Source organism: Coffea eugenioides, chromosome 3, assembly GCF_003713205.1.
Source record: "Coffea eugenioides isolate CCC68of chromosome 3, Ceug_1.0, whole genome shotgun sequence".
NCBI lineage: Eukaryota > Viridiplantae > Streptophyta > Magnoliopsida > Gentianales > Rubiaceae > Coffea > Coffea eugenioides.
Window position 1 is genome coordinate 3,573,078 of NC_040037.1, and position 24,524 is coordinate 3,597,601.

At 36.2% G+C, this 24,524-nt stretch overlaps 7 protein-coding genes across 7 annotated transcripts; 4 read left to right on the plus strand and 3 right to left on the minus strand.

Annotated features, from left to right (window-relative positions):
• The first annotated feature begins 5,768 nt into the window (after window positions 1-5,768).
• Window positions 5,769-6,729, plus strand: LOC113765682 (uncharacterized N-acetyltransferase p20-like). Its single transcript, XM_027309921.1, has one exon. It carries the CDS (start codon window positions 5,837-5,839, stop codon window positions 6,464-6,466), a length of 630 nt encoding a protein of 209 aa, XP_027165722.1. The 5' UTR covers window positions 5,769-5,836; the 3' UTR covers window positions 6,467-6,729.
• Window positions 6,730-7,013: 284 nt separating this feature from the next.
• On the minus strand, window positions 7,014-7,855 carry LOC113767044 (uncharacterized N-acetyltransferase YoaA). The gene has a single exon (XM_027311215.1). The coding sequence runs from the start codon at window positions 7,730-7,732 to the stop codon at window positions 7,190-7,192; it is 543 nt and encodes a 180-aa protein (XP_027167016.1). The 5' UTR covers window positions 7,733-7,855; the 3' UTR covers window positions 7,014-7,189.
• Window positions 7,856-9,065: 1,210 nt separating this feature from the next.
• On the plus strand, window positions 9,066-9,850 carry LOC113765653 (uncharacterized N-acetyltransferase p20-like). Its single transcript, XM_027309886.1, has one exon. The coding sequence runs from the start codon at window positions 9,138-9,140 to the stop codon at window positions 9,738-9,740; it is 603 nt and encodes a 200-aa protein (XP_027165687.1). The 5' UTR covers window positions 9,066-9,137; the 3' UTR covers window positions 9,741-9,850.
• Window positions 9,851-10,301: 451 nt separating this feature from the next.
• On the plus strand, window positions 10,302-11,088 carry LOC113764995 (uncharacterized N-acetyltransferase p20-like). The gene is made up of 2 exons (XM_027309044.1): window positions 10,302-10,418; window positions 10,468-11,088. The coding sequence occupies exons 1-2, from the start codon at window positions 10,302-10,304 to the stop codon at window positions 11,086-11,088; spliced, it is 738 nt and encodes a 245-aa protein (XP_027164845.1).
• A 774-nt stretch (window positions 11,089-11,862) lies between these two features.
• LOC113765347 (protein CDC73 homolog) lies at window positions 11,863-13,950 on the plus strand. Its single transcript, XM_027309491.1, has 3 exons — window positions 11,863-12,976; window positions 13,310-13,392; window positions 13,604-13,950. Exons 1-3 carry the CDS (start codon window positions 11,995-11,997, stop codon window positions 13,691-13,693), a joined length of 1,155 nt encoding a protein of 384 aa, XP_027165292.1. The 5' UTR covers window positions 11,863-11,994; the 3' UTR covers window positions 13,694-13,950.
• Window positions 13,951-14,336: 386 nt separating this feature from the next.
• LOC113765348 (non-specific lipid-transfer protein-like protein At2g13820) lies at window positions 14,337-15,543 on the minus strand. Its single transcript, XM_027309492.1, has 3 exons — window positions 15,023-15,543; window positions 14,850-14,912; window positions 14,337-14,706 (listed from the first exon to the last, which is right to left on the minus strand). The coding sequence occupies exons 1-3, from the start codon at window positions 15,348-15,350 to the stop codon at window positions 14,573-14,575; spliced, it is 525 nt and encodes a 174-aa protein (XP_027165293.1). The 5' UTR covers window positions 15,351-15,543; the 3' UTR covers window positions 14,337-14,572.
• A 4,209-nt stretch (window positions 15,544-19,752) lies between these two features.
• On the minus strand, window positions 19,753-21,028 carry LOC113764997 (non-specific lipid-transfer protein-like protein At2g13820). The gene is made up of 3 exons (XM_027309045.1): window positions 20,707-21,028; window positions 20,491-20,598; window positions 19,753-19,871 (listed from the first exon to the last, which is right to left on the minus strand). Exons 1-3 carry the CDS (start codon window positions 21,026-21,028, stop codon window positions 19,753-19,755), a joined length of 549 nt encoding a protein of 182 aa, XP_027164846.1.
• Window positions 21,029-24,524: the final 3,496 nt, after the last annotated feature.

Consider the following 24,524-nt stretch of genomic DNA (forward strand, 5'->3'; position numbering starts at 1 on the left):
GTAACTTGCTGAATCTGACATTCTATTCTTCCTAACTCTTACTTAAAGGCATAATCAACAACACAATTTACGTAGCATTAATCAAAGATAAATCACTTCAAAGGAAAATAAACTTGATGTAGTAACTAATAGTTAGTATCTTATCTCACAAAGTCACAATAGAACGACACTAAAAATTCAGAAAAAAACTTTCACAAAGAATATGCGTCGAAAACACTTCTCCGTCTTCTTGTTCCATCGCAGGTCAGTCTCATTGGTGCTAGGACGGTGTGGTGGTCAGACTTTGTCCCACACTCTATATTGAAATGGTTTAATTGAGGTGCAATAATTTCATAATCGTAATTAACAATAATATGACCTTTTAGTTTAGGCTCACCGATTATGAACAGAAGAAGATGATGGAATTTAGTCCAAAACTATAACCAAACCCTGATCGTAATAAGCAAAGATAGGACAGAAGGATTTGACAGCACTAAAGAAAATTTTGTTCCAAGTCGAAGTATGCTCAACTTTATTATAAATGCCAAAATCACTTTCACAGCTTCATGTCAAATTCTCATGCAACTTGTGGTGCTTATTTGCTTCCTCATCGCCTCCTTCCGGATCAAATCAAAGCATATGACTGATCGGTTACAACGTAACAATTTTTGCCACAGCTCATGACAGTTAACTGATGACAACTTCTTCAATCTCTGTGATCCACATCAACGTACTAGGTACCTTAAAATAACTGCTACTTCTCAATAAAAGTGGTACCAGTGAGTATATCGTATCTTCCTAGGGCTTTGTTCTCATTCACCTCAGTTCCGTTGTTTTGCTGCTACTGCATCATTGGGCAAAAATTTCAAAGTCATGCAAACAGATTTAACTGGATAATAACGAAGGGTCTGATGAGAAACAACAAGACGTTTGAACCAGCTGGCTTGGCTTAGCCCAATTGAATTAATTGGTCAGGAAGTCATCGTCAAGGTGTTTTTCACTATCAAGGTATAAAAACCGTCCTTAATAGACAGGCAAGTTTATAATTCTTTCAATACGTAGGTTAATATATATATATATTTTTTTGTCACTATACATAAAATACTGCTTCAACTAGTTGTGCAGGTGGGGGGTTTTTTTTTTTTTTTTTTGGGATAATTTCAGAAACCTCCCATGAGGTTCCTGACAATTTCACTGAGCTCCTTTGAGATTTGAAAAGTTATACATACCTCCCTTGTCATTTAAAATAACAATTTTACCCTTAAATTTTTTAATGAAATTCTCTTATTTGGTATTCTTATACTTAGAATGAGTTTTAAAATTATTTTTTCATTTTTTCCTTTTTTCTTAAATTTTGCACCAATAAAATTGTAGAACTATCACTATTGCTTCTAGTTTCTATTATAACCAAATGTCGAATTAGTGATTTTTTTGACGAATTAATTTTATATGTAATTCAATGTTTTTGCTGATCTTTGTTTTCTATTTTTTGGTACGAAAACTAATAATAAATAAAAAAGAAATGGCCCAAAATCACTATTAAATTATGATAATCCCACTATTCGAAAAATTCACAAACTCTAAATGAATTATTTCAATATTTTCTTTTCTATCTTATAAATCTAAATCCATAATAAAGTACTATTAAAAGTATCCTATCATAGTGATAACATTATTATTATAGTTGTTTATCAAATAGTAGGTATGGACATGAAAAATCTGGCACATTTTTCTTATAATTATACTAGATAACCTTATAATTGTATAAGAAAATAAATTAAAACTCATTACACAAGGGCATTTTGGGTATTCATTTAAAAATTTGACAAAGTCAATATTATTTTAAAATTTTGTTACTAAAACTATCAAATCAATGGAGATAAGTGTAGTTTTTCAAATTTCAGGAGCTGTCAGTAAAATTATCAGAAATCTCAGGGAAGATTTCTTAAATTATCCCTTTTTTTTCAGTACAATCAAGAAGGTGAGTCATCTTTTAAGTCCCTGGATTAATGTAGGATTTTCCATTAATATGCTGTTCTCATCTTTTTTTTCCCTTTCGTTTTACTCGAACTCAATCTAACTACGATAAGGTACTCGGAAGAATTGTGGTGGTTTACTTCAGTAAAATGCGATGGGAGATGCGCTTGCCACTTTTGACTCGACTCTCTTTTCAGTCTTTCCCACACCCGACTTGCCTTTGTAATGCTTTCAAATCAGCAAGAAAGAGTGAAGCATACGAGAATAAGCCACGTAAACCTGATCACTGATCCAGTAATAATGGATGAGTTTCCTTAATCAGAAGATTCTAAATCCTTATCCAAATTCAAGATGCTTACGTGCTCAACAATGGTGTGTTAAGTGTTAACCCAAATTAAAGCAGTAGGTTGTAGTTGTACCACATAGTATCCTTTTGTCCAACTTGTTACTTACTGATGATATATGTCAAATCAGTAGGGAGGGGTGGGGATGATTAATGGGGCCTCTGCAGATGCATGCTTCAGAGTCTTTATTAACACCTAAAATTGGCCAAAAACAAAACAATTGCATGGAGCTAGATGGACAAATTAGAGTGTCCTTGATGTGTCCATATCTGTATTACATATATAGTAGACAGCATAATACAGCCTCATAGGCAATGTATGAATGAAAGAATTTATCTTTACCTGAATAGGGGTGGAATTGTATCAATCATGCTTAGGGACCACTTTGGAAGTAAAGATAATATAGAACCCCATCAAATGAAGTGAAGTGAACTGGTGAGACAAGGCAAGTCGAGTGTCACTTCAATAGGTCCACTTAACAAGAACGTTTGAAAAAGATTACATGAAGACTTGCAAATTGCTGCCCTACCCTCTTTCATGCACCTCTTTCATTCACTTTCCTCACAAAAACTCCCCATAAAAAATAGCATAAGTAAATAATAAATGTTTTAAGTTATAATTCCAATATAGTGTATCAGGGTCAATGTTTTTTTTTTTTTTTAACCCTTTCCCCTCCTTCATATTTTTCCTGTTCTGAACTGTCAGATCCAAAATTTAAGCATTGAACGCGGGAACTCTATGAACCCTAGATGCTTAATAATTAGCTTTTGATTTGCAAATAATACGAGGCAATGCTAGGTGTGCAAAACATTTATAGTGAGGATTTGATTTATCAGTTATCACACGGCTTTAGGCACTTGTCTCCGTCAGTTGAGCTACTCCTGCCGGGGCAGGTAATCCTATATTTATGATTTTCTAGTCTAATTTCTCTTCTTTCAAAAGGTTTCAGGTTTCCTTCATTCGGTGCCCTTACCAGTTACCACCAAGCAAAAGCTTAATGATTGAGTCGAAATAGCCAGGTGTATGCAACAAATGGCCCTTGCTTTTCAAAATAAAAAACAAGGATAATTAAGCAACGAGCATGAAAGAAGATTGATCACCACTCCTTGTATTAATGGCTATGATTATATTATTGTTGGCTTTTGCATGGGTATATGCTGTGAAGAGCTAGCGGAAAATCCACACAAATGTCTTTATTTGAACGCTTGAATTCTCATCCATATATATCACTTGTGAAAGTCGATTAATTAGCCTGAGTTAGAAAAGCTTGATTCGATTGGGGCCGTGCAATTTAAGAGTTCAGATTGAGTAGGCCGGGTTCCTGTAGCTCGATCTCAGTTTGCTATTCAGATGGAGTTGAGATTCTCTGCCTTGATCTGAGTCTGAGATTACATGCTGTGGCTGCTTCTGCTGCAATGCAAAGTGTCTCGGAACTCGGAAGCACCCTGGTAATAGGTTGATTAACAGACAACACGAACGATTTAACAATAGTTAACGCTGTTGTCATTACCCTTTCTCGTCCAATACGTATAGAAAATGGATTAAGTTAACTTTTGGTAATTTATATATTTGTAACTGCTACTTAATTAGCCTACTACACAACATAACATCGTTGCTTTTTAGGAGGTTATATGCTATGAATGCGTTAACCCTTTAAAGTGATTCTGATCCATCTCAAACTACGTATCCATTTGTCCCTTTATATCATTATATGTGCATTAGGTGTCAGATATGATTGCTTCTGTAAAAGTTTCATAAATAAGAGGGCAATGATGATTGCTGCTGTACTGTAATGCGCTACTTATTCACCCCCACTCCAACAGCAAGAAAAATGAAAAAAAGAAGGGGATTAAGTGAAGGTACTGATGCACCGTTTTGGTCCCTTTCCTGCACCCAAACTTTGTCCACTGACTACACCTGGCAATTTCCTGCCCTTTTGTACTGGTTTCTTGTGCATGTCACTAAGTTTATTAGAGACATAAATTACGATGGGTACAGATATTTAAGGGCACCGGAAAATGATGTCAAAAGGTTCTACTGTTTGGGCAGAAAGCATGCAAACCAAGAGTTCTGATTTGTAGTTAAGAGATGTTATTGATTTCTTGAGAACCACATATCTACGAAGTACCAAATCAAGCAAAGTACTTCAAATTCTAAGTGCTCGACTTGCTTGTCTAATCGCCCTTTTAGCCTGGTTGCTGAGCAGGAAAGCTGATCAAATGCAGTACATTGATTCAAGAAACTGTTTGCTACTTTTGTGCCTCAGAAAGCAAATTACATGTCTGAGGGCCTATTTAATAGTGCATGATAGGCAGTAAATTGTAATGTATCTGCAGGAAATCAGACTTGGACCAGGCTTGAATCAAAACAGAAGACAAGAGGAGAAAATAAAATGTTTTCTTTTTTTGGTATGCTGTCATGTTAAAACATCTTTGTCACAAATTAATTATCCAAAATTACTTTTGTAAGTGCGAATTTCGAAATCAAAAAATTTATAAACCCACGAATTCTGCAAGATTTTACCAATATTCAAATCTAATAGTATTTTCTTTCCAAACTTCATATTCCTGAGCTAGTAGTCTAAACTTGAGCGGCATGCTCCAACCATGCCACATTGCCACCAGCGCTTTAGTCCTTTTTTTTTTTTTTTGAGGGTCGCTTAAGTCTTCAAGACAAGGCAAATAACAGCAACCAAAGGTATTGTCTAGTTATGGTAGATTGTGGACTAATTGGTTAAGGTCAGTCAAATATTGCCACACTGGCCCTCTGGTCCAATGAAGCCCACTTTTAGACCTTTCAAAGTCCAAACTTAAGTAAAATGAGACCACAACCATCTCTTGAAACAAATACGAGTTTTGAGTTACTAAACCTTATACATGTCCCCCATTTATTGGTCTTGAAACTCATTCTTGGTTAATTTAAAAACTGGTTATGAAGAGATTTATGGTTTGCAATAATGTATTTCACTTTCAGGGATCTTTGGATAACAATTTTCTAGAGTCTTTATAAAAAAATATACTGTAACGATTTGATATATGTGAGATAAAAAGATAATTGAGAAATATATTCACAGAAAACGTAAATTTTTTTTTTAAAAGAAATGGCAATCCAACAAGGCTATAGATTTGACTAATCTTTGAATCTCATTGGTTCAGAATTCATTTCTTTATCGATTTGCCAAATTCATACTTTCTTGGTGACAAAGAATATGCTGCCCTTTTTTCTTGTTCATTAAGCATAACGTCATCGATATCATTATGAAGTAGTATTAATGACGAAAATATTGTAACATCTCCTGGAACCGTTCATACCATTTTCTGTGAAACCGAAAAGAACTTTCCTTGGATCATGAATCAATCGGCGAAGTCTGCTATTTCTGAATTCTATTAATTTAATTTACACTTTGGGACAGCAGCACCTAATTTCTTTATCATTCCTTGGAACATATTTGACAAAGTAAAGCTCAACGTTGACCAATTAAACTTTTGCACATGCCTTCTTGAAGAGCACGGCCTAGCACTTTTGTCAGTATATAAATGTATCCACTTGGATTCTTTGATGTTGCATGGACCTTTCTCCACCAATCAATCTGTAAAGGCAGAGGAAAAATGGCTGAAGAACCTTCAAAGTTATCAGAAGGGTTTCAAGAATCATCTGAGGTGATCACAGTTAGGCCTACTGAATTATCTGATGTAGATGATTTGATGGTATGGCTTACGGATGATCAGGTCAGTCGATATTGCATATGGGATACTTACACTTCCAGAGAACAAGCCTTAGATTACATCAAGAATATTGCTATTCCTCATCCATGGTCAAAAGTGATATGTATAGACAATCGGGCAATTGGCGCTATTTCTGTGACTCCAAATTCTGGAAATAGCAAGTGTAGAGCTGAGCTTGGATATGTCCTTGGGAAGTATTACTGGGGTAAAGGAATCATGACGAGAGCAGTGAAAACGGTGGCTTCTGCTATATTTGATGAGTGGCCGTATTTGGAAAGATTGGAAGCTACAGTTGATGTCAACAATAAGGCTTCACAAAGGGTTCTTGAGAAATCAGGATTCCAAAGAGAAGGTGTTCTCAGGAAGTACAAGACAGTGAAGGGGTATTCTAGAGATGTTGTCATGTTCAGCTTTCTCTCCACGGATCGATCACCAAGTTGACTAGTTTCCTCTGTCTAATTTCTCATTCATTCTGTTGTGTTCCCTTATTTGATTTAGAAGGATTGTAATTCGATCTTCTTCTTTTGTGTATCAAAAGTATCATTTTTAGCTTAGAACTAATTCCAGTTTCCATATACTGGAAAATTAAAGAAATCAGGATTTAGTAGAGATGGTCTTTTCAGGAAGTACAAAACATGTAAAGGGCCTGCTAGAGATGTTGTTGTGTTTCAGTTTTCTTTTACAAATCCTGCGAGTTTTGCACACATTTTTGGTGTTTTTCCTTCTCGTTTTGGATTTCTTTTTAAAAGCCACAAGTATGAAAATTTTGAGGTGAGCATGAACACATGATTCTTCTTCTATAGTTAGCAGGATTGCATTTTGATCCTTGCCATTTACTTAGCTATTGAACCTGGTATTCTTCAAAATCAATTTAAGCTCGCCTTTTGATTTTCACGTCGTATCAGGAAGCTGTAGAAGTAGTGCAGATTAAGTTAGATGGTAACATCACTGTATCAAACTTGAATCAAATTACAAGATATTGCCCTTGTTACAAAAATATGTCATGTCAGAGACAACTTGAAGGTCCTACCTTATTAACTAGACAGAAACCAATCGTAATCTAACGGAATTTTGAATGTTTTTCAAATGCTGTACAACATCCATATCTCATTCTTGAAGCTCTTCCATTTTCTCCCAGAGAATGCAAACACATCTTCAGCAGGGCTAGCTATCTTGATCTGAATCCTCAGGCAACCAAATATTATCCGTAACCAAGAAACAATATATTATCATATCTCTTATTTTACCTTTATTGTATCCATACTTCCTTAAAAAACCTTCTTTCAGAAAACCAACCTTTTCTAGCACCCTTTGTGACCCTTTATTTTCTTCCTCCACCAATGCTTCAAGCCTTACCAAAAAGGGGAACTCTTTGAACGCGCTAGAAATGGCAATTTTCAATGCTACAGTGACTATTCCTTGTCCCCAGTACTCACTGCTAATTGCATATCCAACATGAGCTCTGTGTCTATCACTGCCTGATTCTGGCTTGATTGAAATGTATCCGATCGAACGGTCATCCAGGCAAATGGACCGGCGCCATGGATGAGGTATTGCAACCTCCTGAATATACTTCAAGGCTTCTTCGATGGTGTAAATTGTGTTCCATCTCAGATACTGTGTTACCTGATCATCACTTGCCCAGGTCAAGAAGTCCTCTGCATCAGAAAGTTTGAAGGGTCTGACTGAGATTCTTGATTTTTCCATCTGAAGATGGAGGTCCAAAGAAACCGTTCTGCCAAATCCTTGTACAGCGGAGTTAATTTGTTAATCTGAAAAGGGCTGTTTTAGTTGAGCGTTCCGTGTTCATTGAACTGGACCATAGTAGTTGCCAAATGAATTAATGATACATATTCACAGTTGATGCTTCTTTGACTTCAGACTTAAGATGCAAGATTTAGATAAGTGGGTACTTTGAAAAAGCAGTCTTCAACTCGTTGAATTTTCCACTGTGATATTAGTCAAGGGCACATGTTCATTATTGATTTTCATATTGCACTCCTGTTTCACTTGACTTCTAAGCAAAAAACGAGTTCCCTGTTGCCTAATAAGCTCTATAAAGGTTGATCGAAAATCAACTAGTATTTTTTTGACCTTCTAGGAAACTCACCAAGGAGGCTGAGAAAGTTTGACAATGAATTCCAAAGCATCTGACCCGTTGCTCATTTGCTTTTCTTTTTGTGTCATTTTCTTGCCGACCGAGTGCTTTAAAACTGTAATTGACTCGACAGTAAATTCCAGGTGGTTTCAAGTCCTCGAAGAGTCATAAATTAGAGAATTGCCCAATTAGTTACCGCAAGGTTGTAACAAATTATTAATTCAGTCATTATCATAAATTCAACGTAGCAATATTTGTAAGTGACAGATGTCGAATTTGTGCAATAATAAATTCCTACTCAAGACAAGATATAAACGAATTTAATAGTAAGTAGGGTCATCCCCACAGAGATTAAGGGAAAAATCTGTTTCTTTCCAAGCAAAATCATTTTTTTTTGGGGGCCGGGGGGGGTTTGGAGAATTAAAACTAAAGTAAATAATCAATGTGACTAAAAATAATTAAACTAAAGCAAATTAAATTCAACTCAAGGATAAACAAACTCTAACCAAGGATATAACTCCGAATCTTCAAATCTTGATAGCAATTCATGAAAAATCATCCCTTCTATTACTTTTTGCTCCACATCCCTACAATTATCACCATTAATTAAATATAAATAAAATCCATCCAATAATGAAATATTTGACAAATATCAAGGGGAAAATATACACAAATTTTATATCAATTACGCACCCTATCAATAATTAGCAACAGTTGTGGGCTTGCAGCCTACTAGGAAATCCACAAACGCGGCTATTGAAGTCCTGCTGCAATGTCCTGGAATCTTTCCCTGGTCTACCAATTACTTAACGTCCAAGGACTATGACTGCTGGCTGACTCAATTATGACAGCATGGCCAAATTCCAGGATGCTTCCCAGATACTGGCAGAGTATAAAATGCAGAACGGGTTCAAGATTTCCCAGTCAATCCTACCCAAAAACTATTACTAAGATTTAAAAAAAAAAGGGAAAATTCATTTGTCTTCAATTCTTCCATCATCATCAACCAAATTTATGGAGCAGGTACACCAAAAAATGGAAGAAGATGTTCGGTTAAGTTCAGAAAGTACTACGGAAGTTGAAGATGATTATTCAGACATCAGACTTAGGCTGCCGGACTTAGCAGATGCTGATGATTTCATGGAGTGGCTTACAGATGAAAGAGTGAGCAAATTCTGCTCTTGGGACTGTTACACATCCAAAGAAGCTGCCATGGATTATCTTGCCAACGAAGCTATTCCCCATCCATGGTACAGAGTAATATGCCTGAAAGATAAGCCTATTGGTTCAATTTCTGTGGCTCCATTCCGCGGTGACGAAATATGCAGGGGTGAAATTGGGTATGTATTGGCATCCAAGTATTGGGGCAAAGGAATTGCTACTAAGGCGGTGAAAATGGTGGCTTCCACGATATTTGTCGAGTGGCCGCATCTGGAAAGGCTCGAAGCTCTTGTGGACGTTGAAAATATGGGATCCCAGAAGGTGATGGAAAAGGTTGGATTCAGCAGAGAAGGTGTTCTGAGGAAGTATTGTCTTCTCAAGGGCAAACCGAGGGACATGGTTATGTTTAGTCTTCTGTCTACTGATCCCCAAGTCAATTATTTTATGTATGATTGAATTAGGCATCCAAGTGAATCAGGACGGGAGGCAATTGTTCATAGATAATGTAGTTTGATTATCAGTGTATGAAAAATATGTATAATTTAATGGTGACCTAACTTTCTTTATTTGTTCTTTTGATAATAGTAGTATTCTTATACTTTGAAAGTTCGTTCACGCTTTTGTTCGTGGTTAACGTAACATGAATTGAATCTAGAACTACTTGAAATCAAAATTAGGCTTCATTAACAAAATAATTCAATCAGATTTTGGCATTCTAGGAAGTAAGAAATCCTCCAAGGGGCCTATTAAAAGAAAAGTCTATTATCCCATTTTGCAGTCATAAATATTTGATTGAACGTTGTCTAGGCTTAGAACTTCAACGGAAGCCATCTCGATTTAGTCGACCAACTTGAGGTGGATTTTCTCTTTCTCTTTTAAATATACTAATGTTTCCTTCGACAGATTCTTTGTCCTAAATATGCAGCCAGCGTTTAGGAATCTGTTGTATTTTTATGCGTTCCAATTGTTTGTCGAAAAGCATCAAACATTTGTTTCCCTGAGTTTGACACTTCTCTGATGGGAAGTAGGAAGGAAAAAGGAGTTCTTTTATCTCTCTCTCTCTCTCTCTCTGATGTTCCAGGCTGCTTCCCAGATACTGCCAGTACAAAATTGGAGCAAGTTCAGACTTCAGAAGTCAAGCGCACATAAAATAGTAGTAGTTCATTGGAGAGGAGCTCCATAGTTTTTAACGAATTCAATTAACCACCAAATTATGGAGCAGGTAGAAATGGAGATGGAGGACCTGCAGTTGAGTTCAGAGGCTATGGAAGTGGAAGATGATTGTTCGGATATCAGACTCCGGCTGATTGATTTATCCGATATTGATGATTTAGTGGAGTGGGTTATGGATGAAAAGGTTAGTAAATTCTGCTCCTGGGATTACTTTCCCTCCAAAGAGGCTGCCATGAACTATGTTGCCAATGTAATTATTCCTCATCCATGGCTCAGGGCCATATGCCTGAAGGATAAGCCGGTTGGTTCCATTTCTGTGACTCCGTTCCAGGGCAATGCACAATGCAGGGGTGAAATTGGGTATGTATTGGCATCCAAGTATTGGGGTAAAGGAATTGCCACTAAAGCAGTAAAATTGGTAGCTTCCACCATCTTTGTTGAGTGGCCACATCTTGAAAGGCTCGAGGCTCTAGTGGATGTTGCAAATGTAGGGTCGCAAAGGGTATTGGAGAAGGTTGGTTTTAGCAAAGAAGGCGTTCTGAGAAAGTACTGCCTTCTCAAGGGGAAACCAAGAGACATGGTTATGTTTAGCCTTCTCTCTACTGAGTCCCAAGGTGACCATTTTTTGTAGTACGGATTTTCTAAGATCAGTGAGTGTGCTCGGATACTTGATCGTTTGGACCCAAAAAAAAAAAAGATACTTAAATTACTAAAGAAGCAAGCTGCAATAACACGGGATTTTTGCCAAGCCAGAATAATGAATGTGGTTTGTTTGTAGGAGTAATTATCATCTCTTAACAACCAAATTGATACCTGTCTTGTACAAGTTGCATTCCCGACTTCGAAGTACACTATAATTTGGATTAACACGACAAATCCTAACTTAATTTATCAAAATTAGAGCATGCATTGCCGACTCCTAACCTGATAAGTCCTAATTTAATCTATCAAAATTAGAATTTGAGATCGAACTCGAGTTTTAAACTTCATAATTATTAAATATATTATGATTTGAATTAACATGATAAATTCTAACTTAATCTATTAAAATTAAAATTAGAAATATCTGTTTGGATGGGAGTGTTTTTCAAAAACTAATTTTTCAAATACAATTCCAATTTTTAAAAAGTACTCTAAAAGGTAATCTAAAAATTAGTTTAAATTTTTTAAAAATTTTAAAAAATATCTCAAAATATATTTTAGAAACTATTCTACTCTTAAATATTTCAAAATATTTTCTGAAAATATTTCAAAATATAATCTAAAAACACCCAAAAAAAGCAGCTAATCCAAACCCGAGTTCGATCTTAAATGTCATAACTCATACTGACTGGTAACTAGTAGATTCAGTTCAAAAGTCGGTTAGACTAGATTCCACAAAGGCCTTAGTTTATTGCATTCGATTCGAGTCCTTGAAACGCTGCCGTTTCGGCAAATCCAAAACCATACTCCGACAGTGCTGAAACTAAAAAACGCTCCACCAAAAATCACACACTACAGTACACTACTTGGGTTGAAGAAAGATTCAATTCACCGCATGGACCCGCTAACGGTTCTCCGAGAGTACACCATCCGAAACCACCTCGACAAAATCAGCCGCGTCGGCGACGATTTCCACTTCGGCAAAGAATACACTTTTCCAGCCACCATCGAAACCGCCTACCGCAGCAAGCACGTGAAGTCCACGCACTACACTTTAGAAACCCTACATCACTTCATCACCAATCAGCACCTCAAACACTCGGAATACGTCCAGAATGCCAGCGCCAATCGCATCCCGCCGGTCACCTTGCCCGACCGCAAAGCCCTCCAGGACTACCTCACGGGAAAGATCTCCTCCTCCGACTCCATTGACTTCACCATGATAGTCATCCCCACCGCCGCCGAAGCCGATGCCGGAGATAAAATTGACCAAACGGCCGACGAGGACGACCTGATTACCAACCCTATTAAATGGATTAAGACGATGGAGCGGCCGTTGAAAGATCGGGAGCAGATTCTGTGCTGTAAAAATCGCGACTTTTACAGTTTTCTGACCGCGGCGACGCGGAGGGATGAGGAGAGGCAGAGGCAGGACGCCTTGCAGAGAAAGGATAATTTGGTGGCCAAGAGTAGGATAGAGAGAGGTGGGGAGGAATTAGGGTTAGGGCTTGACGGAGGTCAGAAGGCGAAGTTGCATTTGAAAGGTAGTAAAATTGGGGAAGGTGTGCCGATTATATTGGTGCCCAGTGCATTTTCGACGCTGATTACTATTTATAATGTGAAGGAGTTTTTGGAGGATGGGGTGTTTATTCCTACTGATGTGAAGGTGAACCAGATGAAGGGGGTGAAACCGGATTGCGTGACGGTGCAGAAGAAGTTTAGTAGGGATAGGGTTGTGACGGCTTATGAGGTGAGGGATAAGCCTTCTACATTGAAGAGTGAGGATTGGGATCGCGTGGTGGCGGTTTTTGTGTTGGGCAAGGAGTGGCAGTTCAAGGATTGGCCTTATAAGGATCATGTCGAGATATTTAATAAAGGTGAATTGGGTTTTGATTTCTTTGTTGAGTTGAATTTTGAATGTGAGTTATTGAACTGATTGCTGATTTGCAGAAAATTTGTGTAGTTAGTGAAATGTGATTGTTCTTGTTGTTCTGGTTCTGATCGTTTGAGATCAACTTAGTACTAATGACATGCAGCCCTATGCTGGCGGTAAAGCGTAGGGTGGACTTGGCCATATTTATGTGCTAGATCAACTTAGTACTAATGACTGTTTGAGTTCAATGTAAATGATGTGACATTGGGGCTTTGGTTATGTTACGTTTCTCGGATGAGCATGGCTAATTATCAGTACCAACTTTTGATTCTGCCAGTTCTGGGTTTTTTCTTGCGATTTGAGGATGACAGCGTGGAGTCTGCAAAGCATGTCAAACAGTGGAATGTCAAAATTATCTCGGTGAGCATTTTATTCACCAGCATGTTGCCATTATGTTATGGAAAACTTCTTCTATGCAATCCAAGTAAATGTACAATTCCTGGATGTGCTGCATATTACTTGTATAACTAGATCATGTAAAGGTGCACTATTCCGCGGTGGAGATTTTAGAGATGATTGATCATCTGACAATGGCATGACAAATTTATGAACCTAAAATTTTGACTTGCAGATAAGCAAGAATAAGCGGCACCAGGACAGAGCTGCTGCCCTGGAGGTGTGGGACAGACTAGAAGAATTTATGCGGTCTCGTTCACGATGAGGCGTCCGATGTTAAATGATTTGTCTTGCTCGTTACTGCCAACGTTACTGCATCTCACTGGCGTCAAGAACTTCTCTCATTCCTTGTTTAGTGGAAACAGAGAATTTTTGTACAATAACATTTAGTTGACTTGTTTTGTGAATTGAAATGTAATGTCGTAATTGATCAGTAAGAGTTAACATTATTAAGTTCCCTTATGGATGTTTTCGTTCCTGCTTGGTGTTTGAATGAGAGTGAGGAAGAAAGGTTGTGTGTTCTACAATTTGGTTCACTCTATAGGCCCAGTCAGCGAACGAATTTTTTTTGCTTTTTCTTTCTTTTAGTAATAACCTTCTTTCTGCAAATTGGGAGTTGGAAGTCCTGTCTATTTTGGTTCGCAGAGTCCTTGTTCGTTTGGATTTAAACAAAGCGAGCAGCTGCACAGATAAAATATGGTGTGCTACTTTGTGATGCCATGGAGCAGATGGCGGAAGTGGATAGAATATGTAACGATTCTACCTTCTGAAGGCTGGACGAAGACATTGACATATGAAATTTAGTCTCAAATCATGTTCGTGTTTTGATATAGTTGTACAGCAGGTTTGGTTTGTTGTCTGAGCCCTGCTTCGTGGTGAATTGGGCAATATGTATGCCAACTTAAGAGTTAAAAGCCAAAAATCATCCTGTTTTATTCATGTATTCATACAGATACGGAATCTAAATACAAAATCATGGTGACCCATAAAACAGGTCGGAGAAAGAATAACTTATAATGGACTAGAAAACGGAAAAGCGCAAGCGCAGTTAATATCAACCTAATCTCGCCAAACTGGGCCCCTGACCCTAACCCAGAATGGATTTCGGAGATGGCCAGTGGCAGGCTGATGATTGCTGGAGAACTCAGGCCGACAAGGTGAAGGTTGAAGCATATGATGCAACGAACAGAAGGAAGAACAGTAGAGGGGCAGCCAACTTGGTCGAAGTTGCATCAGAGGAGCCGCTGTTTGTTGATGGTACAGAGTTAGATCCACGTCCTGCACAAGGTAAAATTAATATGAAGATTATACAATACCATTCAAAATAATCACTGCAAGAAATAAGAAAGCTGCAATTTGTTTTTCATATCCTATGAATTCTGTTTTATTTTCATCAGATGCAGTCAAAGATGGCCGTGTACCTGCAGGTTCTGAGCTAGGATTGCCAGGGGTCTCAGTAGCAGGAGATTGAGCAGGAGAAGCAGCTGCAGACACGACGAGAAGTTAGTCGGAAGTTAAATACACGTAATCTCTCATGCATCAGGAAGCCGTTGAATGTTCATTCTAATGGGGGTTGGGTCCATGGGAAATTTACCATTGCATTGGCTGGTGGGTGGAGTCTGGACTTTGCAAGCTTTGGGTAGTTCGAGGGCCTGAGTTTGGTTGATGTTGAGCCCGAGGGAGGAGCCACCTCCATTGAGGACCTGACACAAGCACTGCGGCTGTGAACGAACGACGCTGCTCAGCTGCGTGCAACACCCAGAAGAAGGGGTTGAGGAGTTGCCTTGGATGTAGTTGAGGCAAGGAGACATGCTGATTATCACATTGGTACAGTCAGTTGATTGGGCGGTGGCGCTTGTCCAGATCATGCCAAACAGAAACAGGGCCAAGGCCAGGGCCATTCCAGCTCTTTGATACGCCATTGGATATTGAAAGGGTGTTTAGTGATGAGCGGATGCTAGAAAAAGCAGAGGAATGAGAAGTGATCTTTTAATCGGTGAAAGAATGATCTGATGAAGGAAGGGATCAACGTAGGGGGTTTATAAAGGTGGCTGGGACTTGGGATCCGAACCAAGAGTCAAATTAAGGAAAGAGGCGGTTTGTGTTGTTAACCAACTTCTCCTACTCTCCGATTGCAGTTCTGTCCGAATTCATTTGTTTAGTCATCTACCCTTAGATTCCATATGCGACCGACATTCAGATTGGGACACGTACTCCATAGTGTTTGTTGTGTGTAAGATTAGAACAATTGGTTAGTTATGCTGGTCACCAAAGCATGCCGTAAACTACTCTTTTTATTGTAGTTAGTAGTAACCTAAACCTCAAGCAGTTAAAGCTTCGAAGCCTACGACTTTCTTTTATAAACGAGCCAAAGGTTTTGTAGGTAAACTTTGAATTAACAAACATCCATTCACTTTTTGATTAAGAAGCTTTAAATGGCATGCATATTGAACAGCGAATTTCCCAAGCATAAAAAAACTGTTGGTTCGGTATAATGATCTTTTTTGTTGGATACAGTAGTGATTTGTGTAAAGAGATAAAACTAGTTTGCATGTTTTTGCTTATGTCCTAAGTTTTAATCGTTTAGATGGAGAGAGCTAAATGGACAGATCCAAAAGTCCCTAAAGAGGCATCTCCGATCTCACCTTTTTGTTGGGTTTTGCATTCCAAGCACGCATACAGCTTTGTACTGGAAAACGATGGCTTATCACAATGTTTTCAGAACCGGTTCGACCGGTTGGACCGCGAACCGGCCATGTCACCGGTCCGGTCTAATGTTAAAGTCGGAAGTTCATGGAGAACCATTGAAACTCAGACGAACCGGACGAACCGTGCGAACCGTTAAGAACCGTGAACCGGCGGTTTTTTAAATTCTTCAACAAAATATCAAGAATGGTGTAGCTAAGATTCGAACCTGGGTCTCCAAGTTTAAATATGACAATCTTACCGCTAGACTGTACTTAAGTTTGTTGAGAATTCTACTTGACTAAAAAATATATTAAAACATCAAGTTCTTCTCTTATTTTTTTTTTCAATTTTTTCTTCTTAACCATTTTTAACCCAAATATCCACAACAAGATTTTCTCAAGTCTTCACCATTATTATCAGGTTATTATCTTTAGCAGATTGTAAACAAGTTGAAAATTTCAACTTTTCTTGTTTTCCAACATTTTAGTAAGTTTAATTTTTTTCTTTTCAAGGTTTTTTTTATATTATTATCTTTAGTTGATTTTTTGCATTTTCTTCTTTTTCCCCTCAATTTTCATATGTTTCCCTCATTTTTGTTTTATTTTTATTCGATTAATTAAGGATGAAATTTTTGCAAAAGTAGTGCACATCCGTGTAGGAATTGGGTAGGAATTACAAATAATAACATTGGGTTGGTCAAAAATATGGTAGTTGGCACATAATCGAAACTATTGATAATTGAATTTAAAATAATTAATGGTATAGGATCATTGAATTTAATATAACATGTTAATTAGTAATGTTTAGTAGCAATTAATTTTTTATGTGTTTAACTGTATATTTGTTTTTCAAAAATTTTTAGTTTTTTTTAGTTTGAGCAATTAGATTTATATTTTTATAATAAAATTTTAACTTTTTCAGCTTAAGTTGATGAATTGTGAAGGTGGTGTGGTTGCTTATCATGCCACTGATAAAAGTTTGCTATTCAAATAGTTTGTCTTAACTTGAACTCTTTTATGGATTTTTTTAAGGGTTGTAAAAGAATTTCAATATTTAATTTATTTATTTTTTGTGTTTTTATTTGTGATAATTGGTGCACATTTGGATTGTATCTATTTATGTTTATAATGAATTTATGAAAACTTGTGGTGAATTATGATATTTTAATTATATTTATCATTCCATGTTTTGTGTATAACTTTTAGAAAATTTATTATTATCATAACTTAAATTAAGTTATGTTGGTAAAGTTCAAGTGTAGAATGAAACCTGCTTAGTACTTAACACTTAAAAAAAAAAAAACAGTGAACCTTTGAACCGGCCGGTCGGACCGGTCGAACCGCGAACCGGCCACCTCTCCGGTTCACTGACCGGTCCGAGTTTAAAAACATTGCTTATCAGACAAAAATCATAGACAAAGCTCTTCAATTACGGCTGCCAAGTCTGGCATATCATGCAACGTGTATAAAGTATATCAATTTACCATTTTTACTTTTGGTCCTTTTCCTTCTACTTTTCTTGATTTTTACAATGTTTTGTCACTGAGAAGCCAATTATCCATGATCTCAATTCCTTGCATCACTGAAAGAGCATCCAACCATGGTCTATCATGGGTTCTATCCGGTTTTTTCTCTTTTGATGGGTTAATAGCTAGAATGGGAAGTAAAGTCCTAACATTTGAGGGTAGATCTTATAACTCTCTTTTCTTTCTTTTTTATTTTTTTAACAGTTTTATTCAACAGATAGTTGACCAACGTCGAGGAAATTTTGGTCTAGTGTTGAGACTCTAAAACATAGATGTTATGGGTTTTAATCCCTCTATCTCGTTCCCGCTTCTTAAATTTTACCCCTCATTTTCTAGAAAAAATAGTTGTATATAACGAACGCCCTCATTCATTGTCTGTCAGATCTTTGGCGTATGGGAGATCAAATCTAAATGCAATTTCCGCTCCTTTTGCCTTTGGGTAATTGAATGGGTAATAGGACTTTGATTTCCCAAACGATCCATAAGATCAGAATGCGAGTTTCTGAATTATGCATATTTGACAAACCTCAGGTGAGTGTTCATTAGAAACTTTTATAAGGTTACTTCTTATACCTTAGTCTTTCTTTTTCGGTTCTTGTTTGCCCAAAGCGAAATTGCCTACTTCTAAGTTCTAAGCAGGATTTGTTTATCAAAACGCAAATTTAAACTTGAAACCTTCAAAAAAAATTTCTGTTCATCCAATTTTATTTTCACATGAACTACCAAATTCTAAAATTTTAGGGGTTGCTAATATATTTGGGTGCCAGGATCACATTAATCAGTTTAAACCTATTTTAAGCCAAAAAGATAATAAAGAAATATTTATCAGAATGAAATGGAATCATTTTTGTCACAATCCTTCTACTATCTTATCACGATAGAGTCCCTTCTAATTGCTTTCTCATAAATCTTCATTGTAGTTTTTTTCGTCTTCCTTTTGCACAATATCATTAATCTATTAACATAGCTTGGAAATTTCGAGATCCACAACGAATCAAGAGATTAAATATCGTAAATAAAACAACATCTTCACACTCGCTCAATAGTCCATGAACCACAATGGAAACGAATGTATCAACTCCCCGAACGGATAAATAGTCCCGGGGAAAAAAAAATCAAATAGACAAGGACTTAAAGTATGAGTAAATTATCAATGTTATACTCACTCCGTCCCACTTTGATAGTCCTGTATTCCTTTTTCATCTGTCCCAAATTGTAGTTCACTTCCCAATTGAAGAATGTAGTTGTATTTTAATTTTCCTAAAATACCCTTATTCAATGTAAGTAGTTGTTACTATAGACCTACCCCATTTAATGAGAGTTGATTCTTTTTTTACTATCAATTCAAGTTCCCATAAAGTTGTACCATGTTTAATGTGAGGGTATTTTAGGAAAATAGCAATCTAAATTTACTTTTCCAACAAAGTTAACTACTTTTTCTTAAACTGTGTGAAAAAAGAAACAGGACTATCAAAATGGGACGGAGGGAGTAATTGATTTTTTTCGTTGATCTTTATAATTGATTGACGGTATGGTTAAAATTAAGATTTAAAAAATTAGAACTTCTGGATTCAAATTTCTCTACTCCTACTCCGCCTTATAGGTTCAAATTTCTTTACTCATTTTCTGACTTTTTAAGTTCTATTCCTCTTCTGGTAAAAAAAAAAAATTAAAGAAAAAAGATTGACTATAATGTGCAACACATTTCATGTAAAATATGTCCATCTAAAATATGATTTTTTTTTCTTTTTGTCGTAGCGAGGATCGATAGCTAGCCCTCAGAGATATATATATATATATATATATATATATATATAATGTAAATATGTAATGTAATCCATGCAAGGTGGGCTTAAAGACGGATTAATACAGCACTGTTGTTTAAATATAGTGTAGTAATTAGTTTCAACCCAACACAAAATTATAGTGGAAATGGTAAACAGAACAAACAGGCACTCTATCTATCGATGTTACACAATTACATCGATGTTACACAATTACACGCAATAACCATCTCAAGTATAAACTACAAAATGGCTGGATTTATTTAGCTAGGCATCTTTATATAAGTATCACTCCCCATCTTTAATTTTAGTTGTAATCAGACTTAATTAGAAGCAGCTAAATTTGGAAACATATGATGAAACCAAGAGCAGGAGGAAGCCAACGAGTTGAAGGTGCATCTGTGCAACGCTTCCACTGGAAGAACTGCCTGGTGTTGCTTTAGATCCTGCAAAATTATAGTTGCATATATGCAGACATATATGAGTCTAGCCATATATAACATGAGAATTTGTTAATTAGTTATAGTATTATCCATGATTAAAAGGAAAACTCCTAGTTTTTTTTTTATCTTGGAAAGAATTAATAACAGCTTTAATTAAGATAGAGGACAAAAATTTACACAGGAAATCCAATCAAGTACATCGATCCTAGTATTTACAGAAGTAGGTTTTTAAAAATGTTTTGTTTCTTGGTTGTATGTAGTATATAATCATATATACATGACGAATATTTTTCTTTAGATATTATAAAATGCATTAGGACGTAGAGGAAATGTTTTGAAGTTTATACAAACTTTAGCAGCATAACTAGTTTCCGTCACAGGCCCATAATGAACAAATACAAGAGACAAGTTAACAAAACTGACAAAGGAGATTTGTATTTCAACACAAAAGTTTTAAATCCATAAAAACCCGTTGCATAGTTATGTAGATTTTGAGGTATTTCTATGTAGAAGAGTACAATACAAATTGTTTCACGAGTACTTAAATTGTCTTGATCCTTTTACCACAAAAAAATAAAAAAAAATCCGTAAAATTCGTACTGCTATAATCTTAAGAGTTTACCTGTGACAGACGGGTCGGTTGTGGAATCTGCTGTTCCATCGGCAGATCCAGCTGGTCCTGGTGAAGTCTCTGGAGAACCCACGGGAGACATGGCCGGACCATTAGCAGCTATACCATGCATTTAACAGTTACACACATGCATGAAGAATTCAAAAACGCAGACCAATTCCACATGCAACATCAACCTTGAACAACAACCCCAGCTAGTAAACTTACCATTGCATCTGCTTGCAGGGGGAGTTTGCACTTTGCAGGCATCAGGAAGTGAAAGAGCAAGTGTGGAATTAATGGTAAATCCAAATCGAGAGCCACCATCGATCACGGCGCAAAGGCATCGAGGATTGGTTTGAACAACGTTAGCAAGTGCAGAGCAGCATGAAGCCGGTGGTGTTGGGGATTGTCCGGTGACATAGTTAAGGCATGAAGACATGGTAATAATCACATTGTTGCAATTGGATTGAGCCACGGCTCCTCCTGCTGAAAATATGGTCACCGTGGCTAAGACTAGGCTAATTGCTACAATCCCTTTTGGTGCCATTTGATGTTGTATAAAGTTATTAATCGAATATGTAGTACAATGGATGTGATCAAGGACTTGAATTTCTGGTTCAAAACTATGTGTTTTCTGTGGTCAAGTTCTGTGAAGATGAAGAGCTTTTTATATACATGCATGGATGGTTGATTGCTTCAGGGCTAGCTTTGTGCCTTTTTTTTTTTTTTTTTTTAATCTTTTCTTCACCGTCAATTTTGGCTGGGAACAGTAATTTGGTAAACAAGAAGGCTGCATATGATGTGAGATATAAGATTGTTAAATCAAACCAGCTACAGTACGTGTCATTGTTGACACGTACAATATTGAGTCTAAGCCGACAGATGAATCCTGTAAACTATAGGAGAGCGGCCTAATTCAATTAGAGTAAACATTAGCAAGATATAGGTTTGTCATAGTTGCACAGATTTCTACTCTAGTTCCTTAGAATCACACTTGTAAAAATCGAACGTCTACATGCCAATGTAGACAATAACATGTTTACTCATAATGTAACTTTAATTTATTTTTTCCAATTCTATTTGGCTCATCCTTCAATTTTTCTTGTTGACCACATATCCATACATATATATATATGTATATGCTGCCCTTTTTGGGACTCCTGAATATACTTAATTATGTGTATTTCCGGGCTGATCATAAACGAAACAGTAGTCTCTTGAAGATATTCATATTCCCCAACCTTCATAGGCCATATTAAAAGATAAGGCCAGAACAACAGAAAAACTGAAAATTTGATAAATTGCAGGGAGTAAAGTGTAATAGTAGTATTTTTCTCATTTACTTGCACCTACCATTACCAGGTCTAGAAAATCTCTGGTGAAATTTTGACTCTTAAAGGGTAATATCCCTATATTGATAACCAAACGAGAAAAGAAGTAGTGCTTTTGTCATCCTATGACTTCGATAATTCATATGGAAGTTCTTTTTTCAACGGGGAAAATTTAGAATAAGGGATGATGACGTGAAGGTAGGAGCATCAATCCAGAAGCTAATTAGCTTAATTAAAAGTATTACCCGTTTACCTTAGAAGGGTATACGTGTGTCATGTCATACAAACATCAATCAAAGCCTCTCTGACGTCTAAATTATCTTACCAAATATAAAGAAATGTAGGACTTATTATGCAAAGGAGAAGATGACCAATAATAAAGCCAGCAAAATTGACCGGTAAACTACTCCTCGACCCAACTTTGGGTAGGAGTAGCATCAATAGCTTCAACTTCTCGCGGCTATGCTCCGACCAGCTTTTAAACGAAATACTAATAAAAGAGGAAAAGAACCAAGTGGACAAAAACAAAAGAAGCAGTCAATGCATGCAAAATGCGGCGGGCATGGCTAATTACATCTACAGGATGGTAAACGTTTGATTTTCTCCGGTCCTTTATTTTTTTCCTGCTTATTCATGTTCTGCCACTCACTCGGCTCCCTTCCTCAGTTTATTTATTTTTATTTGGTCAGTGGGTAGTAATAGTCCCCTTGGCTCTTCAATGGGCAATCAACAAAGAAAAGATTAAAAAAAAAACTTTATACTTTAGGGCGGAGTCACGGCCTAGATTTAGACCTCATTTGATAATTCAATTTAGCATTTAAAATTAATTGATTCAAATTTTAACTGTTTAGACGCGTTTGATAATAAAAAAATTGAACATTTGAATTCATTAAGTGGCACTGAATTTCACGAGCAAAACTTGCTATAAAAAATAAATGATAAGTGAATAACTTATTATTTAATGTGATATACACTCAAATATATTAGATTTAGTACTTAATAATTCAATAACTTAATCGATTCAGATTTCAGATTTTAGTTTTTAGACTTCAGTTTTATTAAACACACCCTTAGTGGAAACAAGATTGTACACATAAATGAAATAATTTTTTTATTTTTGTTCTACTTCATATAAATTTTCTCATTCAATTAGTAATTAAATGTGTCTCAATTAATAGCTTTGAAACAATTGGACCATAAAAGAGATACTTAAAACAAAGAAATTGGTTGTTTAGAGATGACTATTTTCTAAATTACAAGGTGGCAATGTCAAGAGATAAGGGTTATACATATTTTTTATATATAAATTGGAAAGGGGGAGGTGGGGGGTGGGGGTACAATTGTGAAGATACCTAAAAATTTTCAAGCTTATTTTGTGATTTTTATAAAGTTGAGAAGGGCAGGGCAATTGGCCACCCTCACACATCAAGGTGACTTTGCCCCTGTTCACAAGTTGATGAGCGCCAATTGCAAGTGTTGTATGTGTTCGGATGAACTTGAGCCTGAAGGTTCTCTAATAATTATCTAGAGAACGTCCAAGATTGCTTGTGTTTCCTTATACTATATAAGAACGAGTTTAGACTAAATTTCAACCGCAGGGGTGAGGCTATTTTGGGAATGTGAGAGTGTTTGAAGAGTAATTGGAACATTGAGTACAAGTCATTATAACTTTAATTTCACTATAATTACTTATATAACCCTTCAGACATTTAAGGTTAGGGGCAGGTTTGGTATGTTACAATGTTTGGTGCCAAATTGAGTATCAAGTACAACTGAATAAAGCTTGTATTTTGATAGAATTACATAAAAGTCCTTTTAATCATTTATTATACTAACATCCAAGCCTTCCAATTTCCTGAAACCTTTCTCATCCGTTAAGAAATTAATTGGATGTTTACATAATTGGATTTTAATTACAATTAATTAACTTAATTATTATCTAAACAATCATTATCATATTTATGTCCCCATGTTTAGCCGATACCCTTTCTTCTTTTTCGGTTTCACCTCTTTGGTTTTATTATGGCTATTAAATATTTGGTGGAATGCATAGCTTTTCCTTTAAATTGAGGTGAGTTCTTTGGTTTGTCTTCTTCGATTGTAGTTTTTTTTTTTTCTGATGATTGGTTTATTCAAGAACTCCATATAGTTTGCCTTTTGATACTTCTAATTCCAAAAACTGACTAATTGTATTGTTTCCTTAGTAGATCTCAGAGATTCTGTCTCTGATCAAAGTACAATTTGAGATAATGTTGTCATTTTTTAAAATAATCAGAAAAGCAATTTTATCATCTTCTCCTCCTCGGCCAAGGTATTATCTCTTTATTTAAGTCAAATAACCTTATTTCTCATGAACTTTCTCCTATTGTTCTTGACTCCAGGGATCTGTTGACTACATTCCAGCAGTTATGGTTCAAGTAGTTATTTTTTCATGTAATATGATTTGGAATTCAACTTGTGTTTATTTTAATTGAAAATTTTATGATTGTAAAATTTATTAACTTAGAATTTTGTACTTCATTGAAACTAAAAAAGAAAATTAATCATGCTACATAGTACTAAGATGTCATTTGCACTCTATTTGCTTTCCATGTTATGATCTCGTTCTTGTATTATACTGTTTATATAGTTTCAAATACAAAAAATTTGCTTTTTTATGCTATCTAAAAGAATTTGTAGTGAATCTTGATGAGTTTAAATGCTTTAGCTACA